At 36.9% G+C, this 23,819-nt stretch overlaps 1 protein-coding gene across 1 annotated transcript; it reads right to left on the bottom strand.

Moving 5' to 3' along the window:
* Nucleotides 1–369: 369 nt before the first annotated feature.
* CLDN16 (claudin 16) lies at nt 370–23,149 on the bottom strand. The gene is given in 7 exon segments (XM_047698274.1): nt 370–2,304; nt 3,105–3,296; nt 5,984–6,148; nt 10,736–10,838; nt 22,727–22,861; nt 22,863–22,913; nt 22,916–23,149. Coding segments are annotated over 7 exon segments (921 nt in total). The 5' UTR covers nt 23,057–23,149; the 3' UTR covers nt 370–2,170.
* Nucleotides 23,150–23,819: the final 670 nt, after the last annotated feature.

Here is a 23,819-nt window from a genome sequence, read left to right as displayed (position 1 = left end):
GGATAGGGAATTAGATAAAATGAAAATGTATTGCTATAAAAAAGCAGAAGTACTACATAGGAAAAAAAGTAGCTCATAAGGCAACATATACGAAATTATCTCTTAAAAATAAATACATGCTTATGTGGGAGTGTCTTTGCATATATGTGTATAAAAGCAGAATGTCTGGAAGGATATGCAGATAACTCAGTGAGGTTTTAGGACTAGTGATGCTCTCGGTGGAGAGAACACAGGGCCATATTGTAAAATATGGAAGATACATTTTTGGTTATTTTTGTTCTACAACTTTCTACAATGCATATATACAACATCTATAATAACAAAAGGCTAATTCCCAAAAAAATAAAAAAAAAAATATATGTCCCAGGATATACAAAACATTTTTATTGAGAAAAATTTCAAAACATTCATAGATGTCAGTTATCACCAGAATCCTCTGAAATATTTCCTCATACAAATGAAGTCTTTTAGGGTGGAAAAATTTATATTTCTAAAATCTGATGAGTCATTTAATTAATTTTACCCTGCCTTTCCCAAGAAGAATTTCAAAAGACTTATTAGACTATATAAAACATGACAGAAAATACCTTATTAAATAAAAGTAGAAGTAAAAAATTTAAAAGCCAAGGTTGTGAAAAAGTGAACAAAAAAAATAAGTTTTAAGCTGCATAAAATAACACTAATATAACAAGTAAACATGATCTACAAACAATTTCTTAAGTGTCAATTACATGGTTAGTTATATCTACGAAATAAAAGTTAATCAGTTGCTTTCAGTTCTAAGATTCGCTTAGAATTTCTCCTGAGAATACTGGTAAAAAGATACCACGTGGTCATGAACACCATTCACAACAACATAAATATATGTATTAGGCTTTCATCATCTCATTTTCACACGACTTTTAGCTTTTTAAATTTAAAACACTTCTTTTGGGGGGCCTTCAGAAATTCACAACTAAATCTTCATTTTTCCAAAGAACTAATTTCTAGTTCAGTGGATAGCCTGTTAAGGTACAGCAAGAGTATTAATGCTATTCATGCAATATATAAGAAATCAGAAAACCTGAGATTAAATTATTTAACTTTTTAAAAAACCCTACCATTTAAAAAATTAAGATGATTACATTAGAATATGAGTAAAATCCCATTAGCAATCATTCACTGATTTCTTTAAGTGTATAATTAAATATATAGTTCTTTTTTCAAATAAGTATACAATTTATGAGAAAAATTGATCTTATTTTCACTAAAGAACTGTGAGTCTTTATTTCTTCCAATCAACAACTATGTTACATTTTATCACATGTCAGATATTTTCCTGGGTGCTGAGGATCCAGTGGTGTGAGGACACCAGAATCAGTGAATTCTATTATAATGTATTCATGAAACATTTTTGGATATCTAATCAATCAACGAATGAACTCTCTGGTTCAGCTATCGCTGCTGTGGTCTAATAGTTTGGCAATATATAGGCAAAATTATAGTGTGATAAAATAATACACAGATCTCTTATGTTGTTAATGAGAAATAAATCACTGCTCTCGTATTAATTAAGCACTTGCATTTGACATGCCAGGCTTGGAGGGGAAACTTCTTATCTTTAAATTCCACCAGTGGCTGGTGTAGGAAGCTGTTGATTTATTTTTTCTATTTTAACAGTCAGAGTAATGGTAGGGTTTGATATACTAGTTTAAATTTAGAAGAATCATCTTCTTCCAAGTTATCAAATAACTCACTCAGATGAGAACACGAAGAATGAACCAAAAGCCAGGAAATTTGCTAAGAGGCTGTCAATCCCTTCAAAGATTAGAATCTCTGGCCTCTTTAGAAAGTTGCTTTCTAGTCTTAAAGTGTCATTTTACTTGAATATCACCATGTCACAATCTTTAATAGCAATATAGAAATCACAAACAAACATTTGTATATCCTAGCAACCTTATCTGGAAATACAGGGGAAGTGTATGAGGGCCTGTGAAAGAGGAGGGTAGAAAGGAGGAGAGACAATATGAGAGTAACAGAAAAGGAGCAGGATAAGAGAATCAAACTTCTTGATTAAGCTGAGCAGTTAATTTAGTTGAACATATTGAGGTTTAAGTAAGTGTTCCTGGAATAACCCAAACATACGGATTGATTATTTCAGTAACATACATGCAGATAGACACGTGGCACTCTATACCCTCGTGTCCACTGCATACATTTTGGCAGTCTCTGTCCGAGGGGCTACGTATGACTTGGCCATCGAAACAGTTGCTGTTGAATAGGCTTTCCTCATGGAATACGGATAGTGCCTCTCAGGTCCAACATCTGTTGGAAAGAGATAAATGTTGTGATATAAATATAAATAAGACTCAGTAAATCTGGGGGAGAAAATGTCATTTTACCCATTCTTCTCATAAAGAGGAAAGAATACAAATATTCTAAGACAGAATCATCTAAGAAGAACCCTAGAAGAAATTTGAAGATTTTCATCTGGAAAGCTTTTTTTTTTTTTTAATTTAAAATTTGGGTAATTTTCTTTTCTTTCTCTCCCCTCCTTTCTCTTTCTCTCTCTTTCTTTTTCCTTTTCTTTCTGTCTCTTTCTCTCTCTTTTCTCTTTCTTTCTTTCTTTCTGATGAGGAGATGGATTTCTCTTACTTTTAAAGTGATATTTTTAGAGACCCAATAAAAACACATTACATTTATTAACAACAATTTTTGACTTAGCTCTCAGTCTACTTCTTTATTTAACTCTGGATATATATAGAATAGATTGGATAAAATTAGATATATGGGATTAGGAACACACTGAAATCATCATTTTATATTTAGATATTGGATATAGCTATAACTGTGGGTGTGTTTGTTTTCACCCATTATACCACTAATCAGGTAATAAGCCATGAATATTGCAAATCAGTTGCCTTTAAACAACAGAAATTGTTAAAGTATCATTTATGATAAGTAGGGATCACGTATCATTTATAATAAGTAGGGATCAAGTATGCAAAAGGCTATGTGAAAAGTGTTCACCATTTCATTATTTTGTGCTGGTAGGATCTGTTTCCATTTGTCTGGGAAGACTGATACAGGATGCATGTAAATGTGTTACTTTATTTTGTTCTTACCTTTGAAGAGGTATAAGCAGCATGTCAGGACGGCACCAGCCAAAAAGCAACCCAGAGACCCAGCCATTCCGAGCCAACAAGACCAACCAAATTTATATTGGATGCCAAGAAATATATTGTGCAAAACCAGAGAAGAACGTTCCACGTAAACATCAACAGCATACCACACCGAACCAATGATTCCTGGGGCACCTGATAGAAAGAAAAGTTGCTAAAAATAATGCAGGCCTTCCCAAGTTTAAATTCAAGGAGATCTGACTGCTACCCCAAAATGCATGGCATAATTTAGAGGGATAATAATGATGTGAAGGATTCATGGACAGCTCAAAGTTTGGATACCTCTTCGATGTCTTCCTTTTGTTTTCTATTTTGCATTTCTTCTCAACTATATATCAGTTTATACATAAAGAGAAATACAAAGATTTAAACAATGCAGTCTTCCTCTGTTTGTGTAAAGTTAAAATGATCATTGTGGTTTTCTTTAATTCCTTCTTTCCAATGTTTTCTTAAGTGTTATATAAAATAAAATATGAAAAAAAGAAAGAACACAAAATCAAAGACAAATAATATATAGCCTATATTCATTGTCTATTGATTTTTAATTAAAAGTATATATCTTTAAGACTATTCTATTTCTCCTCTGCCCAACCACATAGACCCACAATTAAAGCTATGTCAACTACATAATCAGCACCCATAAGGAAACCATGTTTTAGAAGTCAATAATTTTAGTGTGTTGGGGTCAAAAACAAATAACTTCAGTAAAAACTGCTTTTATTTTAAAATAAATTCTTTTCTACCACCCCTACACTATATAAGCATGAACAAAGAAATTTTGTTCCTTTTAAACAAAATTTAATACCCCAAATTGTCTCTCTGACAATTGGACTGGCTTGAAATGATGTCACAAGAGTCCTCTCACTTTAAGGGTATAAATTGAACATCATTGATTAGATGCAAGGGAAAAAGGTGAGGAACTATGGGACAAAATGTTATGTGAAAAGTGTTCACCATTTCATTGCATTTTTTTCCCAATTGTTTAACGCAAGAAGTTTAAGAAGGAAAAGATCATGAACACATAACCTTCAGATAACAGTTTAAATTACCACATATTTTCTATAATATTGTAATCTATAAGTTTAATATGGAAATTCCTTTACAAAATTTACAGATTATGAAAAATTATACATATACACACAAAGAGATACATATATATGAAATATGTATATATTTAATTTCATATGAAAAGAGTATGCCATAAATATTTATATGTAACATATCATGTGTATGGCATTAGTATTTTAGACATAAAATTAGTATTTTATATACAAGATATATGGCATACTAGATGGTTCCAAGCCCTTGGCCATCTATTGAAATTTAATTTTGTCATTTCTTTAACCACTCCTGTAGGGATTTTCCCCATCAATTCATTGTTTCTTTGTTTTGGTCTTTGCTTTCATTTATTCATTTATTTTTTTAATAAAAAATGGTATATCTAGCGATATTTCAAAAAGTATTCTGGAGTAAAATTGTATAGCATTAAATGGTGTTTTTTTTTTTTAATTTGTTGAGTAAAACACATTTTTACATACAAAAGCTCCATGTTATCACTAGGCTAGACATGGGAATAAACGTCTTAAAAAGGAAAACTTACTAAGTTCTTGTGACTTTTTAATACAACCTGAGGATCATCAGGCCTTGACTCAGTGTGTGTGTGAAAAACTTCACACAGTTTTGACTGTGTGATGGGTTAGGCTCTCTGCTATGTGCTTACTCCATCCACACTGGATCTTCAAGACAACAGTTCAGAGTAGGTATGATGACTGGGGCTTCACCTTATTTTGCAAATCAAGAAAAGGAGACCAGTTGCTAAACTCACACATCACACATGTATATGTCTAAGTATTTATTTTTCTTTTTTATTGTTTTTTAGGTAAACTCTACCATCCACATGGGGCTCCAACTCACCACTCCAAGATCAAGATCACATGCTCTACTGACTGAGCCAGCCAGGTGCCTCTCCAAGCATTTTTAGTTCCCAAATCCCTATTCATTCATCTTGCACTGCCTGGTGAGATTCCCACGTACATTTGCTTTGCTAGCTTTTGGCTGCTACCATAAAAAAATGATGGTTTTCTCTCTGAGGGCTGTGCCCAGTGGTTTTCAATCTTCTTGCACTTTGATTTCACCAGTGTATTTTCTCTCAACTTGCATTAAGATCCTAAGAAGACATCATGTTGTGACAGAGGAAGACTAAACTGAATTTAATGACAGACCTGCATAAAATATCACTCTTGCTCTTCCATCAATAAACACCATGTAAAGTGCTTCTTGACTGTTCATTAGTCATGCTTGATTTATTAGCCTTCAGGACTCCATTTATTCATCTGCTTCTTAAGTGGAGATATAATCTGCTTTATTGTTACATTTATGATCAAATGGCACATGAGAAAAGTCTAACATAGGACTTGGCACAATTTAGTTCACTGCAAAAAAAATTGGTGGGAGTGAGTACAGGTATGGAGGGGATGGTTTGACACTTACTTTAGAATTTAATTTCAGGAATAATAATAAAAAATAAATTATTTGAAAGATTTTAAGCATTATGTAACTTTTTTCAGCATTTTAACTTTTTAAATGGTTAAAAAGTAGTTTAAGGACTTCAATAAACTTTGCTTTGGGACATTAACAAAAATTAATTATCTAATTCTACAGCTAAAGGAAGTAGGGTTGGTGGATGTGCTCTTTTTACCTGTAATCTAGAAAAGCAGATTACATATGTTCCTCAAACGAACTGCTTGATGACAAGCACCCTTCTCCTTCATTTCAAGATCAATGACAAGCATCCCTACCCCCACCACTAGTGCAGAGAGTACCTGCTATTAGCAGTATGGTTCCGGAAACAAAGCAGATGCGGACTTTGATGTATGGCTCATCAGGGAGGAATTTCACACAGTTGAGACCAAGAAGCAGAGTGATAAATCCAAAGCCAGCTAGAATATCTGCAGTAATCATCAATGCTCGAGTTACCACCAGCTTCACTGGAAGATCAGGACAGGTGGTTACATTGTGGTCAGAGGAAGGAGACATGTTAAGGCACACAGGTGCACCCAAAACAGATAATCACATGCATTGATACATGCCCACTGAAAAAATTAGACTTTAAATCTGCATGAACGTGGAATGTTATCATAAAATGCAAAAATATAATGAGATTATTGATATTATCATTTGTTTAAGCACTGATTATTACTTAGTCCTGCTGGCCCCCTAGCAAAATATCTGGGATATAATGTAGACTAAATAACTATTTTGTTGCTTATTTCCTGTTTTGGAATGAGTCTTGTTGACAAATATTACAAGTGAATGCTGGATTGAAAGTAGATTATCTATTCTGCAGAAATTACCCCAGTAAATATTTAAGAAATTAATGATCACTTCATTTGTTTGAAGTTTTATTTAAAAATGTACTCTTAATAACTGGCTAAAATACGGTATAGGGAGCAGAATAAGATGCTTCAACATGTAACTTGTCAATTCAGGTTGGTGAGAGCCATTAGTAGGTTTTTAGAAGGAGAAAGAGCTTCTGTTATTTAGTAGAACACTATATCTAGAAGCCAGATCATATTCTTTTTCATTTCATTTTCTGGTGGTGATCCTTCTTGGCCAACATTTCACATGAAGCCTTCAATGTTGCACTGTCAACTGAGCAAAATTGAAAACTATAGCCATTTGAGAATATATGGCAGAAGGTCCAGGGAAGAGGATATCAGGTAAACAGAATGGACTAGTAGTAGTCATCATCTACAATGGAAGCATCCTCAACTGTGAAAACCTATTGAGCTGTGAATCCTAGTTATGCTAAATTTAAAATAGGAGAATTTGGGGCACCTGGGTGGATCAGTCAGTTAAGCATCAGCATTCAGCTCAGGTCATGATCCCAGTGTCCTGGGATTGAGTCCCACATTGGTCTCCCTGCTCAGCGGGAGTCTGCTTTTCCCTCTACCTCTTCCTGATGCTTCTGATCTCTCTCTCTCTCTCAAGCTCTCTTTCAAATAAATAAAAAATTTTTAAAAATAAAAATAGGAAAATTTTATCACAAATGGAGGGTTAATTATCCAATGTCAAAGCTACTGCTATTTTAGCTCTTAGAAAAGTGATACAATTTATTCTTTTGATGGCACAATAATTATGTTTTATTTTCATAGTGATTGCAGTTTCCTGGAATTTTAAATAATTTTTGCTCAATGGTGAGATAAATTTAGGGCTTATTTAGTAATAGGTTGCTTATAAAATATGGCCAATTTATTTAAAATAAAAAGATACTTTTATGATTCATCTAAGAGAGGAAATCAATGCATAAAATCAGCATCTACCAGACTTTTTTTTTTTTAATGTAGACTCCACACCCAGCGTTGAGCCCATCATGGGGCTTGAACTCACCCCTTGAGATCAAGACCTGAGCTGAGATCAAAAGTCAGTCGATTAATTGACTGAGCCACCCAGGAGCCCCAACTTCTACCTGATTAATAGGTAAATATTTAAGATCTTAAAAGGTGGCATTATTTAAAAAAAAAATTAAACTTAAATTTCTAATTTAGGCCAAATCAAAAGTCTATTTTTCTCAAAATTCAGGAAAGAGAAAAAGATGTAACTAATGAGGTGGTATCAGTTTTTATGTTTCAACAATCTTGAATAATATATACAAGTGAGTCTCCTACTCAGCACCCCAAGCCAAGCAGTCCCACACTTTGGAGGGCCTTCCTTAAATATTTTTAAGTCTCCTTTTAGAATCTGGGTCCAACAAGGCCAGCACTGCCATCTGGATTGGATGCTTTAAAATCATGGCCCTGGTTTTCCCCTCACTAACACTCAATCCCACACAGAGTATGGTTTCTTTCTTTCCTTCCTTTCTTCCTTTCTTTCTCTCTCTCTTTCTTTCTTTCTTTCTTTCTTTCTTTCTTTCTTTCTTTCTAAGATTTTTGTATTTATTTATTAGAGAGAGAGAGAGAGAAAGAGGGAGGGAAAGAATGGGGAAGAGCAGAGAGAAAAGGAAAGAACAAGTTTAGCAGACTCCTTGCTGGGCTCAGAGCTCAACATGAGGCTCAATCCCAAGACCCTGAGATCAAGACCTGAGCCAAAATCAAGAGTCCATCTGTTAATTGACTGTACCACCCAGGGCCCCCAGAATGTGATTTCTGATGCTTCTGTGGAACTCCCCAGCTTATGCCCATGGTGTCAGCCCATGTTCCAAGAGGGCAGTTCTGCAGGCAGATGGCTAATACTAACCAGCCAGGAATTTCTTTCTGGGAATTGTCTGAGATCTGGCTGGTAGAATAATGTTAAATATTCTGATTTGGGGAGGGCGTACTCAACAAGAGTCCTGAAAAAAAATTTGTCTGAGTCTGTATACCCTTGGTCTACAGGAAAATGGAAAAGGTTATCTAATTATGATTCTATAAAAAATATCAAAGACTAAAAATAAAATATCACAGGTAATATCCTAACTTAGAGGGTGTAGTTATGTTATTTTCTTAGAATACATTTTCATCTTGTGTCTAAGCATAGGATAGAATTTTTTAAATCAAAGTGATGAATGTTTAAGGTATTATTTGAAATTAATAGGTAAGAATATATTTTAAAAGGTGAGATGGTATAGACAAATGATTAAAAGAAGGAATATTGGGGTGCCTGGGTGGCTCAGTGGGTTGGGCCGCTGCCTTCGGCTCAGGTCATGATCCCGGGTCCTGGGTTCGAAACCCCGCATCGGGCTTTCTGCTCAGCAGGGGGCCTGCTTCCTCCTCTCTCTCTGCCTGCCTCTCTGCCTGCTTGTGATTTCTCTCTGTCAAGTAAATGAATGAAAATCTTTAAAAAAAATAAAAAATAAAGTGGCTAAGCATGGGGCTTAGATACTTATAAAAAAAAAAGAAGGAATATTAAAATATAAACAGCAGTTTTCTCTGTGCAGTAAGCTTATGAATATTTTCTGTTATTCTTGCATAAATGTACATAACATATTTCAAAATTTTAAATATTTTACCTTTTTTTTAAATTGCTTTCACCATAGCACTACATTTCTGGAATAGTCTAGTGTCCACATAAACTTGCATTCTTATGGACCAAATCATGATTCTTTGTAGGTAGAATTAGGTTAGCTCAAGGAGGGAAAAAGAAAGAATTAACAGGTCTTTAAAAAAAAGTGAAATATGGGGGCGCCTGGGTGGCTCAGTTGGTTAAGCAACTGCCTTCGGCTCGGGTCATGATCCTGGAGTCCTGGGATCGAGTCCCGCATCGGACTCCCTGCTCGGCGGGGAGTCTGCTTCTCCCGCTGATCTCTCTCTCCTCTCATGCTCTCTCTCTCTCTCAAATAAATAAAATCATAAAAAAAAAAAAATGAAATATGGGCCTTAGGAATTCGGTTAAAGAACACTCAAATCCTAAATAGCAGAAGAAGATATTTTCGACCACTGCTCCTTTTAAGTGCTTATCCCTGACTGAAATAGCCATCCAGGGGAAAAGTCACATTCCAAGGGTTTGCTTTTCATTTAACTTGAGAAAAGAAGTTGCCATTCCCTGCTATACCCCATCCTCCACTTTGAAAGAGACCGAAACCAATTAGCGTTAACAACAGCTCTGGTATTTCTTGGCATGACTGGATGTTCTAAATAAATTAATGCTATGGAGAAAAACTGAGAGAATCAATGGTAACATCTCTTAATCTATGAAATCTCTTTCTTTCTTTCTTTTTTTTTTTTTTTTTTTGAGATTTTATATATTTATTTGACAGAGAGACAGAGAGAGAAAGCACAAGTAGGCAGAGCGGCAGGCAGAAGGAGAGGGAAAAGCAGATTCCCCACTGAGCAGGGAGCCCAGTGCAGGGTTGGATCCCATGATCCTGGGATCATGACCTGAGCAGAAGGCAGCCCTTTAACCTACTGAGCCACCCAGGCACCCCTGAAATCTTTATTTCATAGGAACATGGGTCTTGCTAACACCTGATCAAAATTTAAAGCTAAAGGTCAGGAGGATGAAGGAGAGGGCTTTACCCTACCTGCTAACCATGCATCATCACGTATACTGATGTTTTCATTCCCTGATCCTGTCTGTGTTTCTCTCTTTACCTATCTATCTCTATGTCTGTTTTTCTGCCTCTCTGTCTCTGCCCCCTACTTCCACCTTCTCTCTTTCTCAGCAAATTTCCCATTGAATTACTGTAAACTTCCTATTTGACTTAAGTCACACCTAAAAGACATCTTTGAAACACTTTTCATCTAATCTGTGGATTCTAATTCTCAAATCACAGCACCCTGAAGAATTCATTTCAATTTAAAAAGTGTGTACTTTAAGTCTACTGTGTGTAAGACGCTCTGCCAGGCCCTTTGGGGCAGCAGAGATGAAAAAGTTAATATTTTTACCCTAAAGGAATGTATAAATACATGGAAAAAGATAAAATAGACTCAAAATGTTTCAATTCACATTTCTGAAATAAAATAAATGTTTTAATCAAAACTTCTAAAGTTAGAACTTTACTATAGACTGTAAAAAACCAAAAATACACAATGGAAACCCAAGTTCAGTGTTGTTTGATACCCTCTCCCTGGCAAGGGGCTTGTCCAAGGCATACTTACAGGGGTGTTCAGCAAGTATAGAATCATACTCGTCACAGGTGCGGATCCCATCAAAGGCATTAGTGACACACTCCCACCAGAGGCCTCGGCATTTTGTGCTTACCTAAATGTTGGAGAAGACACCATGCAAAACAAGTCACTCAGACACCCTTCAGCTCCCCTCCATCAAAGGAAGACCTTGGCTATTGTGCATTTGATAGTACAGTACAGTGGTTGCAATTGTGATCGGAATTTCATTTACAACAAGCACAATGTACTTTAGAGTATTTTCTCTTAAGCACTAACAGCTAAAGGCTTTCCCCACCAGGAAATGAATTTACTTCCTGATGGGGGTAGGGGGTTGGAGGTGGGGGGCAGGAGGAGTGGTGCTAGATGTAGATAAAATCACAATTAGATATATGCAAGTGTCTATGACTAGTTCCATCATGGAGTCGTAGTTTAACAGGGAGACAATTCTTGGCTTTCTTGTGCTGACACATGTTCATCAAAAAAAATAAATAAATAAAAATCAATCAATAAATCTAACAATGGTTGCTAACTGTTGGCAGCCTCAGTCTGTTAAGAATGTACATTAATTTTTGCTCACCATAAACCCTGTATTCCATGAAGAAAGGTGTTATGATATACAAAGTTCATAATTTGACAATAATTGCCAAAGAAACTTATACCTAAAGAAAACAATAAATCAAATATAAAGGCCCACAACTTCTTCCTTTTTGTTCCACTGACATACTACAAATGTTTAAGCTGTGAGATGAATGTGAACAAATTGAGCCTTGACTTCATACTGTCTGACAGCCATAAACCACTTTTACTTAGAAACTCTGCAGATGAATCTAAGTATCCACCTAGAGCTAAAAGATACCAGTGCCCCCAGACTTTCCCTACTTTATCTGTTAGCTGCAAGTCACAATAGATTTCTTTTTTTTTCTTTTTTCTTTTTCACAATAGATTTCTTAAAATTGTAAACATGCCAATGGAAAATAGTTTCAAATATTCCTGACACAGCTCATGCATATGGAACAGAGCTAATATGATTGTTTGTCTTGATTCAATTACAGATTCACATTACCTGGGAATTCTGGGAATAGTTTAGTACAATTTAACCAAGAATTATCTTGGAAAACAAAACGTAAATTTTTCCTTAAAGAAAGAATAAACCACAGAGTGGGAAGAGAAATGCAAAAGCAGGGAGATCATAACTGGTGTGAAGAAGGAGGAAAGGAACATAAAACACTTTGATCTCCAAAAGCAAACCTTATCAGGGAGTATTTGTGCTTTGAAACTCTCTGCTCCATGTTCTGCCTGCAAACCGTGAGCTGTGTTGTGAGCCAAATAAAACCGCACTGCTTGCCACACCACCACAAATTTCAATGTTGTGCTTCTATTATCACTTTCCATGTAAAATAATCTTAATTGGTAATTTAAAAATTTACATCGAGTCTATACTATGAAGCAGTTACTACTTACTTATCTTACGATTTCATTTATTCGTTAAAGGATCCTGTGAGATATCAATTATTTCCAGCTATTTCACAAATAAGGAGAATGAGGCACAGGAAAGGTTAGTGATAACCCCAAGAAAGTATAGTTAATAAGTGGAGGAGATAGGACTCAAATACAGCAGTCTGTGTGTTTGCTCTTAAACCCTGCGGTATACTTAAAAACCCATTTTTAAAAAAATACCAAATCCCTTTCAGGCAGGCATTGGAAATTGGAAGATAGCTTTGAGTGAAGTGTTAAGCCCAAACTTTAATATCATCCTATGGCTATTCTACAAAACCTCACTTTGGCTTACTGTTCCTAAGGTTAAATCTGAAGGGATATTTTGGAGTTTAGGAATATTATCTGCCTAAGGAAATACAGGAACTACAAATTTAACAAAGAAGGTCAACCTGGTGAAGTTTAACATATCAATTTCTTTTTTTTTTTTTAAAGATTTTATTTATTTATTTGACAGAGAGAAATCACAAGCAGGCAGAGAGGCAGGCAGAGAGAGAGGAGGAAGCAGGCTCCCTGCTGAGCAGAAAGCCCGATGTGGGGCTTGAACCCAGGACCTGGGATCACGACCTGAGCCGAAGGCAGCGGCTTAACCCACTGAGCCACCCAGGCGCCCCAACATATCAATTTCTAAAGAAGAATGTGAACATCTCAAGTTAGATATGCATGCAAGTTAAGCTACGGGTAAAAAAAAAGTATAGACTTTAAATCTAAGTTGATACTAACAAGGTGTGTTGTATCCTTGGGTAAGATCTTTCTTACCTTTTTTGAGCTTCAGTCTTCTTATGTGTATAAAGGAGATGGTGTTAAGATAGTTATAAGAATTAATAATTACAAACACATAATATAGATGATTTGCTCGTAAATGATCTTAGTAAAGTACTTAAATATTATAACAACCTGAATAGCAACTGTGTACAACATTACTAACTAACAGCGATAGAAGAGAAGAAAGGTTGATATAATGGGTTGAATGATGGACCCCCAAAAGATGACCACGTCCTAAGTCCCAGAACCTGTCGATGTGACCTTTTTTGGAAAGAGGGACTTTACATATTTAATGAAGTACAAGAGTGGGCCCCAAATCGAATGACAAGTGTCTTGATCAGGGGGCAATGTGACCACAGAAGCAGAAATTGAAGTGATGTCGCCATAAATCAAGGAATGCCAACAGCTCCCAGCACCTGGAAGACACAAGGGATGGATTCTCCCCTAGAGTCTTCAGAAGGAGTACAACCCTGTCAACACCTTGATTTCAAAGTGGCCTCCAGAACTTGGAGAGAATAAATTTCTCTTGTGTGAACCCACCAAGCTGTGGTAAATTGTTATGGCAGCCCTAGAAAACAAATACAGTAGAGATGCTTGGTAGGGAACTGCTAGACCATATGAGAAAACAGGCCTTCTAGTAGCTTATCGCCCTTCAGTGTCTCGATTAACAGGAACATACTGCATCCAGTTTATTCCAACCTGAGCTAGGTTATGTGGATTCAAAGTCACTGCTCTACAATCAGACAGTGACTGTCCACAGTTCCCGCTGTCTAACAGCCACTAAAACAAGCCAACCAATCCACCATGGTATTTCTCATTATATGTAAGCTTATTTAGAAAGGAACCTGTGATAGATATGTGATAATTCTCATTTTACACTAAGAAAAGTGTCTTTTGGCAAAATAATCCAGCAGTGGTGTCATTTTCAAGGCTATTGATCATTTACCTGCAATGACCATATTTAGAAAAGCAATGAGCTCATTAGAGGAAACAAGGAATCCAATTTCATTAGGTATTAATGCTCAGGGGCACACTATGAGATTGCTTGGTATTCACACTCGGTTAAGGTACGTGAGAATAGTGGCTGTAATTAACTAAACTTCTGTGTTAATATAGCACTTACTGGAGACACCCTTAAAGGTGCCTTTGTGCACAAAAGACAAGGTTAAAAGATTTTATATTATTAATCATATTTAGGAAAGCCCCCCCTTGTCTGTAATATATAATCTTCACTTAGTTATCTCTGTGTTTCACAACGGCTTATTAAGAATTTTCCTAAAAGGCAAGTAAATCTAACTTCTTAAAAGTTTTAAGACAAGATGCTGTTTAAAAAGCAGACTGAGGCTCAAAATATTATGGTTAACCTTTCTTAAAGGGCAAAAATGCAAAATGTTAACTAATAATTCTTATCTTACAAGGTCATTCAAAATAGAAGATTCCAATTTTAAGCTTACTCTTTTAACATGCAATTTATACATTAATAAATATAGATAATGGTACAAGAGGAATTTCTACATTATTTCAGTGAATATCTATTAATCTTGGAGTGAGGAGCAGATTATCTCCTCAATGGGGAGAACTCAGTTTATCTAAGATGTAACAATAAAAGTACAAACATGAGGCCAGCATAAATCTCTTAGTATTAATTACTTGCAATAGTAAAACAAAGAGATCTTATGGAACAGTTCAGATTTCTGGCTTCTGTTGGAAACTTGGTCCTTTTGGCCACCCGGACTCCTCAGTCCCACATAACAATTAGCGCCAAATAAGCGGCTGCTCCCTTTAGGTGGGATTTGTGCTCACAGGTTCCTTACCCCCTACCTGGGCTGCCTCTCTCCTGGATGTTGACTACCCAGTTCCCAGCAGCACGTAACTTTCCTGCTCCTGGCATATAATAATGAGAACATCTCCCTTTGCCTTCAAATTTTCAAATTTGTACCTATCATTCAAGTCCCACTTCAAAGACATTCCTTCTTCCATGAAGTTCTCCCAGTTTCTCCAGCAGGAGTCAATTTCTTCGTAGATCATGCCATAATTTGTCCATATTCTATAGTATTTACAATACAGCATTATTATTTTTATGTGCATTTATGTACATCCGTCTCCCGCGTCTGTCTGTTGTCATCTTTCCGACTTTATTCATTGAGTCAGTCATGCATCAGTCAACAGATTAACAAAATGCTGGAGATGCAGCAGGGACCAAGACAGGTGTGGCACCTTGTTGCAGGGAGCATACAGACTCTCCTGCTGGAAACATAAGACATGCTGAATAGATGTCAATTGAGAAAAGAAAAGTCGGTCAATTTTCCAAATCCACACACATTAACTGACATTTGAACTCTGCCTGATACACTATATGCATTGTTGATGCTTAATCTGTGCTTTTGGCTTGACTGAATAGACAAAACAGCTGAATATGAGAGTCAAAGAACTAGTACTTATCAACAGAGTTTATACTGACTTGCTATCAGCCTGGACCCTATCTCCATAACTTGCTCTGGGAAGTGTTTACCACAGGACCCAGGATAAGCCAGGTACCACTCAGAGAAAGCTTTAGGAACCTGTATCGACAATGCCTCTTCCCTGTTGAATTTATGGTATCCTAAATTAGCTCCTTAATCCTGGGATTTCTTATTCTTTTCTCTTTAGCAGCCTTCCATCAAGGCTTCTCTATCCTACTCTTTGCCAATTTTTTCTTTCTTTATCACTCCAGAAATATTTACGAGCAGCAACACACAATTTTGCCTACCTTGTTTTGTTTCCTGTAGTTCTGGATGTGTTTGTCTTGCCTCCAAGTATTTTCTCTATCATTTGAGAATTAGAGAAACTTAAAAATATTTTAATTTACTGGCATATATTTTTCTCCAGCTACGTGGGAGAAAAAAAAAATATATATATATATATACAAACGCACACACACACACACACATACACATGATAGGCTTAGTAAATATTTATTGTGGGCCGATCACTATCAAATAAGATTTTTTTTGTTAATATGTGTTAGATTATAAAAGCATATGCAGTGAGATGTGTGTGTAAATATAACACAGAGGAGGAAGTATGAACAGTAGAATAAGTCATGAAGATATATTATTTTAAAAACTATCTTGCATGCACATACTAGAGGAATTTATACTTTTCACATCACTGTGCCATTCTTCTGCTAATGTACTTGAACACTTAAGATGCAACTTACCTGTTTCTAGTATTTAATTAAATATATTTATTAAGATGCAAAAGTTTTAATAATACTATAGTAAGTAGCAGGTTTTACTAAGACTGGAAATAATTTCAATCTGAACATGAAAGTCATTTGAATTTTTTATACTATGGTTCTGAACTTTTGTTTGAATATTTTATATTATTTTTCTTACTATATTGGGTTTTAAAGAACTCAAAACAAGTACTCATAATGTTAAGGAAGCAAGATTAAAGTAAGCATAATAGGGGTGCCTGGGTGGCTCAGTCATTAAGCATCGGCCTTCGGCTTGAGTCATGATCCCAGGGTCCTGGGATAGAGCCTTGCATCAGGCTCCCTGCTCTGCAAGAGGCCTGCTTCTCCCTCTCCCACTCCCTGTGCTTGCGCTCCCCTTCTCTGTCAAAAAAATAAATGAAATCTTTTAGAAAATAAGCATAAAATGTTACTTTTCTTTTCTCCTCCATTTAGGTACCATGGATTTATTTGTTAACCTACATTTGGTTTAGTTCTGCCTACTTATTTGTGGAGGACTAGCCAAAGGTGTAAAATGCAAAAATGAGATAATGCATACTTAGTAGGCAAAATATAATTTTTGTGGCCTTCCTGATTATATGACCTAATTTACATATTTGAACTACCTAAATATTTCAATTTTAACAATTATTGTTTAATTTGTTTAAGTCACATGTTTAATCATTTTAGAATGCTTATGAGAGCATGCTATTACAACTTTGAGATGACGGCTACATCAGTCCTGACAGATCACAATGTACGTTGAGAAATGATAATAAAATATTCATTTACTTTTTTCTCTCTCCTTTTCTTCATTTCTATCTTTATTTGAAGCACCAAGCAGGAAAGTTTTATTCTCTGGGCCAGAATGCACTCTTCACCAATCTTATTATACATCCCAGGGAATTTGATTTTTATTCCTATCTTATAAAAAAGAGGAACTAAGCCCCTGTCTTGAAAAAGTTTAAATTGTAGTAAGGTTAAAAAAAAAAACTTGCCTAGGAAAAGGTTGTGGTCTCCCTACAGAGATCCTTCTCATTTATGGTTCAGTGTGTAATTTCTAAAGATCACTTGACATTACATTTCCTTCATTTATTTATTCTTTTCGTAAATATGCCAAGTATCTTCATATGTGCCCAATTAATTCATGTGAATCACAAGTTCCCACGATTTGGAAGTTGGTGTTAGGTGCAGTAGGAGGTCATGAGATGAACAAGAGAACGTGCGTAGACGCCAGTGTCTGCTGAAGGAGTTCACAATGAGTTGAAAAGTAAAAGTACTACATAAAAAATCAGAGTACATGCCAGGTATAATAATTTTAATATTTATTTTATGTCTAAAGCAACTGTGGCATCATTCCTGTAATCAGAAACTCCAGAGGAAAGAAAACCTGGTTATGGGGATAAAGTAAATACAAATATAAGAAACTTTCATTTGAAGTAATAAAATTTTAATCATAATAGTGTTGGGTATATAGCAATTTCACAGTAAATAATTAACACAAGATAAACTGAAAATGGATTAATCTTGTGAAAACATTCTCTCCTTCTGATAATTGAAAGGCCAGTAACTTTGGAAGAAACTATTTTTTTTTTTAATTTCAGTGTGGATAATGAAGAAATACCTATCTTCTAATTGAGTTAACATACTAACAATATAATTAATTCACAATTTATTTTTCTTTTTAAAATGTATTCAATGGGTACCTTATCCTATTTTGTCTCTATTGTCTGCCTTATTCCCTGGTTAGACAAAAAAGGAGCAGTCATAAGTATAAAAACGAGCAAACCACAGCTCAGAGAAGTAAACAAAATTTCTCCAAGAGAATCAATAGCGAAAACAGGAATAGAACGTAAATCTCATATCTCTCCCTTCAGTGAACATTATACAAAATGTCATCTCCTCCTCCAGAACAAAAACAAGACAATAAACTGCAAATAGACAATAATATATCTCTTGTTTATCGACTGATTTGTGTTTGCCCGGTACTGTGGTAAATGCTTTAGGTTCATGAGCTCACTTAATCCTCACAAGACACTTATGATGTGCATATTATTATTCTTTTACAGAAGAGGAAATATGCTTTATAGCAAATTAAATGTCCGCAATTTAAAAGCATACAGGTATTACCCGACAGTGCGGGATTTAATCTCAGGTCCTCGAACATCAAGTGCAACCTATAACTTCCTCACTATAAAGCATTGTATTCCAGGTCCCCTTGAGGTGCTGTATCATAATCTAAATGAAAAAAAAAAAAAAAAAAAGAATAGTGGGATGGTCCAGGGACGTTGCTGCTTGATGACTTCTGTATAGAGATTAGTTTTCTTCTATTTAGTCTCTTGGTAACCATACCATTCCTCCAACTGCCTAAAAACGATTAAGTGGACTTCAGCCTTGACTTCTCCCTTGAATCAGCTCCTTTTCCCACATGGAATTATCAATCCTGCTAATGGGAATTCTTTAGAGTTTCCCGTGTTTTCACACGCCTTTCTATGCTTGTTGCCTCAGTAGTCCAACCACCATCGCTTCCCTTCTATTATATGGCGAAGACCTCCCAGTTAGTCTCCCTACACTTCATCTACCTTTTCCAGCCATTCTCCACAAGTAGCCAGAATAATTGATCTTTGTGAAACACATGCATTTGTTTGTTTTCAGTGAAGCACCTTTCTCTACTGAGTAAGATCTTGATTTTATGTGAACACAAAGCCTTTGGGACCAAGCTCCTATATTCTCCTCCCTACATTGGAAATTCTTACGGTGCTGAGGCAGTCCAAAGTCACAAATGTTGCTCTCATATCTGGATCTCTGCCCATCCTCCTTTCTAGGCTGGGGATACCCTACGACTTCTCCCTCACCCATCTATTCTTCAAGTCCTAGTTTAGGTATTTCTTCTTCTGGATTGCCTTTACTCATTATCTGAGATTGGGCGAGCTGGCTACTCAATGTTCTGAGTTATGATGGCATGTGTCACACCATACTGTAACTGTCAGCTCACTTGTCTGTCTCTGCCAGCATGCTGGGAGTAACCTAATGTAGATCTAGGTTACATCTTCCTTCCTAAGCTGTACCCATCACGGCACCGGGTGGACAGAGATATCAAACAGTATTTGTGGGATGAAGGGAGAGAGAAAGGGAAGGAAACGGAGATGAAGGAAAAATGACTGCAAAGAAAAAGAATAAATAAGGAGAGGAAGAGCATAAGGGATAGAAGAGAGAGGGAAGGAAACAGGAAAAAAGGGGGAGGAAAAAGGGGAACAAAGAGGATGAAGGGAAGGACAGGAAGAAGAAATAAATAAGGAGACAAGGAGGATGGGAGAAAGGAAGGATGGGCGTATGAAGTTACAGAGAAATGGAGAATGTTCGCGATAGATTCCTAGTAGAAGTTTCTGGGGGAGGCTGTAAACACCATCAGTCCTTCAGTGACTGGCTACATCTCCGGGATTGCAGACCAGTCATAGTCAAGGAGTCCTGATGTTATTAAAGAATGTGAAGACAGAGGAAGGACTTTAAAACAACGCAGTTTACTTTGTTTCATAATTGAAGAAACTGGGCTGAAGACTGAGTCCAGTCTTGTTCAGTGGAACACAGGCAAGTCACAAACACAGGCTGGAATGATCTTAAAGCCCAAGTTCTGTCCAGCATATGGGTCTTCCCAGAAACACAGGGAAATCAGTAATGAAGGAGCAGGCTGGGGGCTAGGGCTGCTGTCCCTGATTTAGGGTTGTGCAATGGGTCAGTCCTGGGCCATTTCTTTTTTTTCCTAATGTTTTTACTTCATGCAAAGAATTTCCTTCTTCAAGGGAGGCCAGAGTAAGGCAGAATAATATTTTATGCCATTTTTAGGATTCTGTAGTAAGACAAAAGAATATTTGAGCTTTTTCTGCCTCGTGGTCTTGGTTATTCACCTTCATCCTCTAACGAGCCCTGATCTTTTACTCATTCTTTACTTTGGCGATGTGTCCTCTGGTCTGCAAGTCCCCTGCTGCCATTTCGACCTTTTGAAATACTTTGCATCTTTTGGAGGCTTAGCTCAAATGCGTTTTCCTCCCTGAGGCCTGCTTCAACGTCCCCAACGGGAAATAATAATTCTATCTTCTTTCCTCCAATGGTACATTGTTCATTTCTTTCTCAAATATGAACTGGCCTATGCCTTTCATTATAGTTTCGTGTTTATCTTTTTCTCCACACTAAATGTCCACTCCTGGACGGCAAGACCCTCTCTGGCTTTATCTTTGCCTCCCCTGGTAGATCAGCGCAATACTTTCTATATGCCATCCATTTCATATTCGTTATGTTGAATTGAACTGTAGAATCTATTTTCCAACTCTGACGCCTACATCACCCTAGAAGATTAACAAAGCTAATGGAGCTAAAAATTCATAATACTCCTTTGTGTTTAAATGCTCCGTGGGTAGGTTTTTTTTTTAAATCACTTCTGTTGTGTCCACTTTTGTCCGATAGTTGCTTAAAGTAAGACGTTAATAAGGACCAAAGATGATACATCCGTAAGAAAGGAAGCAAGGAGAGAGAACAGTAGAATGGAGACTGTGATGATCGGAACCCCCAAATCTATGGATAACTGTATGCCTTTATATGCCAGCCAACTGGGGGAGCAATTATTACCAGAAAGCCATGTCCTTTTAAACATATTGATAAATAAGGAGATCGTTGGAGAGAAGAGGCCTCATTTGTTTCAGCGTTTCTGTTTTAACGTCGAGGCTTTTTGAGAAATGTGTGTGTAATACGTCTCAAGTATAAGAAAAAGAAAGAAGCTAAAAAATACTAACTCTGCTCCAAGATTAGCAAGGATTTACTTGTGGTGCATAACCTGGGCTGCTCGTTCCATTCATTTTAACTAGCAGTGTTCTTACACAGAGCAGATGGCAAATTGGTTGGATACTGAAATCAGAGTAAGAAGGTGCTTTAAAGGCAAGGACTCTCAATCTCTCTCAGCAAGGTCCGACCCTTTCTAAACTTCCATTTCTTACCGAGTGAAGTTAGTAATGCTGTCATCTTGAGCAGAAAGATTTTCAAATTGTTTTAGAAAATATTTTAACAGTGCTTTTAGATAAGATTTTGCATATTTGTAAAAAATTACTTCTGAATGTGCTCTAGGTCAGCATATTTCTAAATTAATCTCCTGCTTCTGGCCATCCAGATTCTGGGACTAACAGCAGAAGACATTTTATCTGCGCTTTACTCTGAGCACCACTCAAAGGGCGTTGTGTTTCTCATTCCCCACTGACATGCACAGCCAGATAAAATACATCACTGGACTCGCATAGAGCAGACATTCTTGGCAGTGTTTCAATTCTATCATAGTTTTCAGAAACATAAGTTTCTGGCTCTAAAGAAGTATTTATAACTAACCCCATTAGTTTTGAAATGCCATGTAGAAGCCAGAAGAAAATTAAAAGCAAAATAAAGAAGTAAATAAATAAATGCAAAAATATTACACATCAAAACAGAAAATGTTTACTTTCCATTTCTAACTTCATCTTGAGAGTCTAATAAATAAAATTAGAAGAAAAAAAATATAGAGATTAGCTCTTGGGTATCTTTCCTAAACTTCATAGAGGTGACATTACAGCATTTGTTAGAACAAATTGTTCCCCTCAGGATGTACAGAAGAAAGCAGATTGGGTTGCTATATAGTTTTTGAGTTCCTGATATATTGTTTCTTTTTCTTACCTACACTTTCTAAAGCCTTACTAATGAATCATAGCTGATTTTTGAAGATTAGATTTTTGCTCAGTTCTACCCCTCTCAAATTCCTCTAGCCACAGGAAATTATTGTAAACTTCCAAATTGCTTCTTTCCGAGCTTCTCCGGTAAGAAAAATAAAATGCTTGAGATGTGAACCACTCACTCATTTCTTACTTAACAATTGGCTTCCAAGAACAGCTTATTTTTGGGAGGGTTTTATAAATCCATATCTGTCGCTGTTACTTCGAGATCCACAGGAAAGATTTGTTCTCCCTCAGAGTACTTGTTCCTACTTGTAAACTCCTTAAAATAACATTCTTCTCTTGCATAGTAATTGGGTAAGTTTTATATACCTTGAGCTTGATTACTCAATTTCTTACATTATCACTATTTAAGAGAGGCTCTCATGCTACTCATAATGTCATCATCAAGATTAGAAAGTGTTTGGTTGTGAGAAAGGATGTCACTGGAATGTTTTTCAATTTAGTATATGCAGCAGTGGAAGAGGTGAGTTTCTGGAGGGTTCAGTGACAGGGGTTATGTGATTGCCTTTATGTGAGTTCATCCTGATGAAAAAAAGAGGGATTATTCAGTTACTTCATCTATAAAATGGGATAACAACACTACCTACCTCATTAGCTGTGATGATTAAATGAGCTAATAAGGTAAGACTCAGTAAGGAGTAAGTCCATCCATGTTGGCCATTATGTCTTTCATTAGCCCTGGTAAGTGTCCTGAGACAGTGGGACTGAGAGAAAATTCGGACAGGCTTGGGTCAGGAAAAGAAGGTGCTGACTTCTTACCTCCAGGGAATCGTCAGCATTCACCATCCAACAGTCTGTCCAGGTGGCCACAACCAAGAACCCAGTAGAGAAAAAGGCAAAGAAGCAGGCGGCGTACTGAAGAAGATCCCTCATTTTAGCAAGCAGCCTATCTGGAAGGGACACATGGGCAGCTGCCAGCCCTGGGCCCGCTCAGGTGGCTGGAACGTTGTCAGGTTTCTGAGCTTCTGCTACCTGGGAATGTGAAAACACCAGGCTTTTACTTTTCCTCACACCCCACTGCAGACGTCTTAAGTTGTGGTCAGAGTAATGCAAACAGGCTGTGACCCACAGAGGGGTCCTGGAGGTCATTATCCAAAGCACGCAGCCTCCAATCAGAAGCCAGGTGAGTCAAAGTGCTGAGTGTGTTCTGGGTAGGGGAGAGAAGGAGACATGGTAACGTTTTCTGCCCAGACTGTGAGCTGATGTGAAATGATGGTCACCCGAGGCACGTGCCAGGGCCAAGAAGGAGAGAAGGAAGAAGGGTCACACCCCATGCTGACGCCTGTAAGCTGATCTTTCTCAGGCCCTCCGGGGAAAGTGAGCTATTCTCCTCCCCCCCTGTAAGGAGGCTACACGGTTGACTGCGTGCCATTTTATTATGAGGACTATTTTAATATGCGTTGACTGCCTTAGGTTACCCGTGCAACTGTACTAAACAAGTGTTAGCTCCAGGGAATTTGCATTCCACAGTGCTGGGCAGAACAGCCCCTTGAAGGGGATTCCAGGACCTGGCCCCAAGTGGAGCCACAGCTCCTAATCTTGGGGCACCACAGGGTGGGAGGGAGGGCACTGGCATTTTCATCCAATCGGCTCTGCGCTGAGATCCTGGCTTTGAAGCTCAGAGGCTGAGGGCACTTGGGTTGTGGTTTCTGTAATATTGGAAGTATGAATGCCATCTTCATGAGATGATTGTGTGCATTAAATGATACTGAGTTACTATATCATTTGGAAGAGTATCTGACAACAGTAGCTAAATGGTAAAGATCAACATGACCAAGAATTCCCTACAGGATTACTTTTCTCCCATGGACCACTGTTTGAATATATGTCCAAAAAAATCCTGTTTGTGTTA

Source organism: Lutra lutra, chromosome 1 (genome assembly GCF_902655055.1).
Source record: "Lutra lutra chromosome 1, mLutLut1.2, whole genome shotgun sequence".
Taxonomy (NCBI): Eukaryota; Metazoa; Chordata; class Mammalia; order Carnivora; family Mustelidae; genus Lutra; species Lutra lutra.
Note: the sequence above shows the minus strand (reverse complement) of the source record. Positions and strands in the feature narration are given on the sequence as shown.